Source organism: Magnolia sinica, chromosome 4, assembly GCF_029962835.1.
Source record: "Magnolia sinica isolate HGM2019 chromosome 4, MsV1, whole genome shotgun sequence".
NCBI classification, from domain to species: Eukaryota; Viridiplantae; Streptophyta; class Magnoliopsida; order Magnoliales; family Magnoliaceae; genus Magnolia; species Magnolia sinica.
This window is the reverse complement of record NC_080576.1, coordinates 11,582,316-11,588,315: the sequence shown is the minus strand read 5'-3', so window position 1 is coordinate 11,588,315 and position 6,000 is coordinate 11,582,316. Positions and strand designations below refer to the sequence as shown.

The window sequence follows — 6,000 nt, the reverse complement described above, 5'->3', positions numbered from 1 at the left end:
AATTAAAATCTCAAGTGGACCACACCATAGAAAGCAGTGGGGATTGAAAGCTTACCGTTGAAAATTTCTCAGCTGCACACAGAAGTTTTGGACAAGCTGATATTCATGTTTTCCTTTCATACAGTCTATGTAATCCTGCGAACATTCCATGGCAAATAAATATCACGGTGGGCCTTAAAAAGTTTACAATGGTAGGAGTTCAATCCCCACTTCTTATTGTGGTGTGGTCCACTCTAATATGCAATCTACTTTCTTTTCCGGTTCATATCCTAAAATAATCTGTCAAAAATAAATAGACGGTGTAGATAAAATATACACTTCACATTGGGCTCCATAGAGCCACTGAAAAGACCGTCCGTCCCTAGATAGGCCCGGGTGGGGTAGTACCCAATCCGCCCCTACTTTACGGGGCACGTGAAACACCTGAGCTATGTGGGGCTCACCACGCTGGATATGAAAAAATATCCACTCCGTACATCAGAGAATACTAATCTTCACCGTCCACGCAGAAGATCAGCAAGATAACAAACTGAAATGGGCGACACTGATGGGAGCAATGACATGAATCTCTGAGTTCACGTGGTGTCGGCTGCTGAGTTTTTAATCATTTTTGTTTGTTTCTAAGCCACACTTGATGAACGGCTTTGATGAAAAGACACACAAACCAATGCTCTGCCACTATCCTCACTTTTCACAGTGGTGTGGCCCACTTGAGTAGTCCATCTGGCTGATTTTTGGCCTTAGAAAGTATCATTGAAGATCTCACCAGATGGACGGAGTGCGCGGCACACAAACAACGCGATGGACTCCTCACAACTTGGTGTTTTCCGCGCTGTGCAAAACACATACTGTAGGAGGATTCCGGTCCATGACATGAGAACACAAAAGACGACAAAAGCAAATACCATCCATTTCCATTTCCATTATAGTATCTAAGCCGCATTTAATAACGAAATTTCAGTCCGGGAGTGCTTACCTCCAACCGGTTGAACATAAGCTACCGTACATCCCATCGAAATCTTTTCCAATATTATGATCTTGCAAAATCTAACCCGTTCAATGGGCCATTCACACTACTAATATTACTTTATTAAAAAATTCCCATCCAATTATAGATCGAATAAAAACATAGATAACAAGTTATATACATTGATAATTTAAAATAAAAAATATGGCTAACCTCATAATTTGATGGTGTAGATTTCATTAAATATGATATTCATGTTAGGTAAAACCCATTGGACGGATTTGATGTCACATTCACTCGTTATGTCTAAAGTTATCGGCTGGATGTACGGTAAGTCATAGCCTAACCGGTTGGAAATGAGCGTTATCTGAATTCAGGCAACTCCGTGGCGAAAACAAAGCACACGCTCTCCCATAAGTCATCGATCTTCCCCTCCGCACACTGACCGAAATCCGTCGTTCAAAGCAGACACTATTAAAATAACAACCCCCATCAACTTCCCAATGGGCCCTCTTTCAATGCTCGAAATTACGAATTCCCCCCTTACCTCTCCCATCCTATTCACCCAAAAGAGAAGGGCAATTGGGTCATTTGCTCTATCAAAGGGAAAAGAAAGCTCTAGTTCGTTTTTCCATCTTTCTCAATCGTTTTTCCTTCTCTCTCTCTCGTCCTTTCCAGGTGTCCTTTTCTCTTCTGCTTTCCGCCCAAAATGGAGAAAGGAAACCCTAGCTCGGAAATCCGATAGATGTTCCATTTCCAGTTGGTAGAAGATGGAATCGTCAGTTGAGCTGTCGATGCTCCATCGGTACATCGCCGTTCCTTCGCTCTCTCTCTCTCTCTCTCTCTCTCTCTCAGCTATTGCTGTAGATTGATGGAAGTATCGTTTCGTTGCAGTCGCTGTTTGGGTTCTTTTGATATTTGATTTGGATTTTTATTATTTTTATTATTATTTTTTTAAAATTTCTGCTCTGAACGTGATTTGGGTGCGAGAGATTGATTGCTGAGATGATTTTTTTTTTTGGATATTGTTTTGGAATTTGATTGTTGGAAGGTAGCAGACGTAGAGCTTGTATGCTTTGATGGCTGAGATTCTTGTTGTTAATTAGCAGCTCTGGAGTTGTATACGCTTTGACGCATCTGATGGTTGTTGTATTTTATCCGCTGTAGAAATCGATAGTTGGTGCTACCACCCGCTGGTGGTATCTTCTTCATGTTAGAGCTTTGAAGTAGCTGTTTCTGTGTATTGGTTTGGATTTTTATTTTTTATTTTTTCCTTTCTCAATCAGTCAAGAGGAGAAGGCGTGCTTTGTTCGACCTGCCATGGTACAGGTGGGACCCGCCTTTTGGCCGTTCATCTGGTCGGCGTGCCATGGGACGGGGCATGTCCCTATCTCCACCATGTCAGGATGATCTTCGCTACCCAAATGGTGGCTTTTTAGAGCTGCCCAAATTGAGTGTGATTACACTTGGGCGGTTAGGATCATCTAATGGCGAAGAGCTTTTTTGTTTTGTTTTTGGGAGTATCTCTGAATTGTGATTGGCCTGCTATATGAACAGTTTGCATCACCAAAAAGTGGGCCCCTAATGAATGGTTGGTTGGGCCCAGCAGATTTCGATTGAAAACTGTATATTTCCTCATTAGGAAACATTCTGGTAGAACCCACAATCTGGGAGTTGCTATTAGGTACCTCCTGTAGTATTGAGTATTTGTAAATTCTATTATGCTGGTTGTTGCGTGTAAGTTCTGTGCAACTCCCTTATCATGGTACAAGTGGCAAACATATCTGGTGATCAGGACAGTTGATCTTGTGGGCCACCACGTGGACGAGCTATTTGCCAAAAGTTTCAGTGGTTTGACAACTCTAGCCAGCAAATTATTAGTTGATGTTTACACGGAACTGAAATGTATGAGATTAGAAAACCAGATGATCCAAATGCAAACCATCAGCTGAAGAGAAACAGGCTGTATATGGCAGGTGGACTGATGGTTGGATAACTGCCCTGTTGGCGGTCAAGATTGCATGACCTCCACATGTGCAATGTTTACCACATTTTAGCATGTCACTACTGGATGTTGCGCACTCTGTATCAGGATCACCAGAATCACCCACTCATCTTGCTAGCCCGCTTGTCTATGTTGCTAGCTGCAGGGTGCGTTGTGTGTACTGTGTGGCACACTTGAGCTAGAAGTAGACTTCACAGATACCGGTCCACACCCTATATGAACAAGGGAATCTAGTGGACCAGATTAATAGGTCACATTTACAAAGGCGGTCCACACCCTATATGAACAAGGGAATCTAGTGGACCAGATTAATAGGTCACATTTACAAAGGCAGTGTACATTTTCTGACGCTTGGCCTTTTAGTTATGTTTGAAGAAACCCTATCTGGTCCATATTATCATTATCTCTAAAGTTTGTCTTGTGAACAACTTTTTGCCTGCTCACTTGCACTATCTATGGGAAGCAATGGCTGTTTTCCATTCCTTGTTTGCATTAAAAGAATAAGTTTATAAATGAACTTGTCTTGTGGGGTCCTTACTCATGCCTCAGTGGTAGACTCACAAGAGTTTCAACATGAGGTCATGGGTTCGAGTACCCATTGTGGTGAAAGACCACTGTGGTATGAGTGTGTGGGTGTGTGTGTGTAAAAAGAAAAAAGGAAAAAAAAATTACTTGTCTTGTGGAATATGGACTAATAACTTCATTTTCATTATTTCAGGATTTTTTGGCCATCCAAAGGATATCGCCTAATTCAGGTTCTGTCGTGTATTTTGTTATGTCTGGCTATGTGTGGGCCCTGTGCCACGAGGAATCATTTGGTTTCATGTGCCAATGGGTGGTGGGACTCTTTGGATTATGATGCATGCAGATCCTATACAGACAATGATGCGAGCCTTCAAGATTTACTTTTTGGGGATGTGAGCTCAATCTATATTCAAGGAAATTCACCTAGGTTATCTGCCATTAAGAGTGTTTGTACCCAGTCAGATCTTTTTTGCTTTCCATCAACATTGCCTGGTTTTTTGGCTAAAGAAGATGATAATGGAGAAGCTCAGAACTCAAATGATTCTACATCAACTGAAGTATCGGTCCTGCATAATACCAGGGAAAGTAACTCAAGCTGGAATATGGACCATGCCACCTTTACCTTATCAAATGGGCGGTTAATTTCATGCTCTTTGAACTCTGCATGGGAACCCCGTGAGAAGTTGCCTCCTCTTGACAATAATTTTGATCAGAATGGTCTTGATTCTTGTAAAGGACCTTCTCTTCCAAATGTTTCAATGCAAAAACCAACTACGTCCACATCTACTTTGGATAAGAACCCCAAGGCAGTTGCATCCGATCTTTTCAACGGTTCGTCATCACTGCATGTGTCAATAAGTCCTCCTTTATTGGACTGGGGATTGAATCATTTGTATGTCCCTTCTTTAGCTTTTTTAACTGTGGCTAACACATGCAATGACACCATTTTACATGTCTACGAACCATTCAGTACCGATCCACAGTTCTATACATATGATTTCAAGGAGATGTCTCTAGCACCTGGTGAGGCTTCTACCATTGCTTTTGTTTTCTTACCGAGGTGGTTGGGCTTGTCATCATCTCATTTAGTCTTGCAAACTAGCTCAGGGGGGTTCGTGATAAATGCCAAAGGTGTTGCTGTCGAGTCCCCATATGGAATACAGCCTTTAGTAGGCCTGGATATTTCTTCAGATGGAAGGTTGAGAAAGAATCTGTCATTATACAATCCTTTCGATGACGGCCTCTTTGTTGAGGAAATAGCAGCATGGATTGCAGTCACTACAGATAATACATCCCACTATGCGCACACAGTTTGCAGTGTAGACACTTCTCATGCTTCTGACCGGTTTAGTTCTTCCCTCAATGTTAAGGAGTGGTTGAATGTTAAGAGTGAAACAGGCTTACGGTTGATGGGAATAAGGCCATATGGGCAGTGGGAGGTTGGTTCCCACAACACTGAAACTATCATAGAGGTAGACATGTTGTCACATGTGGAAGGAAAAGCTTTTGGTGCTTTCTGTATGCAGTTGCGAAGTTCTTCATGTGATAGGACTGATACAGTTATAGTTCCTCTTGAGGCAGAGGTGCATGGTAGGGTAGCATATAAATCTTTTACAGGTTCAGTTTCTGTGTTCCTTGAGACTGCCATGGCATGCAATGATAAGGGATCAATTGCTGTTACACTCTCGCTAAGAAACAGCGCTTCATATATATTAAGCTTGGTCAAAATTAGCGAAGTTACAGAAAACGTGGAGCTTTTCCAGGTCAAATACATGGAAGGGTTATTACTTTTCCCTGGGACCGATACACGCATATCTGTGGTCATTTATACTCCCCCTCATGATTTGCAGGATCCACCAATTGGAATTCCAAGTATAAGTTTGAATTGCAAGCTTCTTATAGTTACAAATGATTCGCGCAATCCCCGTATTGAGATTCCTTGCTTAGATTTAGTCCACAGTTGTTCAAGACTTCAATTTGATTCAGCTTTTGCTGCTCCCGGGAGTCCATATGTTGGATTGGATTTTCAAGAAGAGAAGGAAGAGTCAACAAGAACTGGATCATTAGGCAGCATTATTCAAGAACCTTCACCAATAAAGGTACGCTCATTTGGTACTGTTTTTTATGTAATGGATATATATGATGGTTGAGTAGCATCTTCCTGCATTTACTTCCTACAGATTTTACTGATACATCCTCTTCTCCCCCACTTCTTTTGTAAGTTTACAACTCTGGGGCAAGTTTTATGTTCTTGAGAGCCAGGATGGAAGGGGTAGCTTGAGTGAAGTCTTTTCTTGTTTTTGAAAATTGTCCTCGAGTCTTTGATTCCCATTGAGGAGAGGATTCTTTGTTCTATCAGCGCTGCTGATTCCTCATAAGTGCCCTTTATTGTTCTTTTGCTTCTTTGTTTTAATGAAATATAGTTCTCTCTCAAAAGAAAAGAAAAGAAATATCTGGGGCATGTTGCGTGGTTCAACTTGTCTTGGTTTTTATGATAATGGAT

At 41.6% G+C, this 6,000-nt stretch overlaps 1 protein-coding gene across 4 annotated transcripts in view; it reads left to right on the top strand.

Annotated features, from left to right (window-relative positions):
• Nucleotides 1-1,391: 1,391 nt before the first annotated feature.
• The window catches only part of LOC131242439 (uncharacterized), a 40,870-nt gene continuing 36,261 nt past the window's right edge, over nt 1,392-6,000 (top strand). For all 4 annotated transcript variants that reach the window (XM_058241063.1, XM_058241065.1, XM_058241064.1 and 1 more), the window contains exons 1-2: nt 1,392-1,772; nt 3,691-5,596. In XM_058241063.1, the coding sequence (XP_058097046.1) occupies nt 1,738-1,772; nt 3,691-5,596 (1,941 nt within the window). In that variant the 5' untranslated portion in view covers nt 1,392-1,737. The remainder of the gene's footprint in view (nt 1,773-3,690; nt 5,597-6,000) is intronic.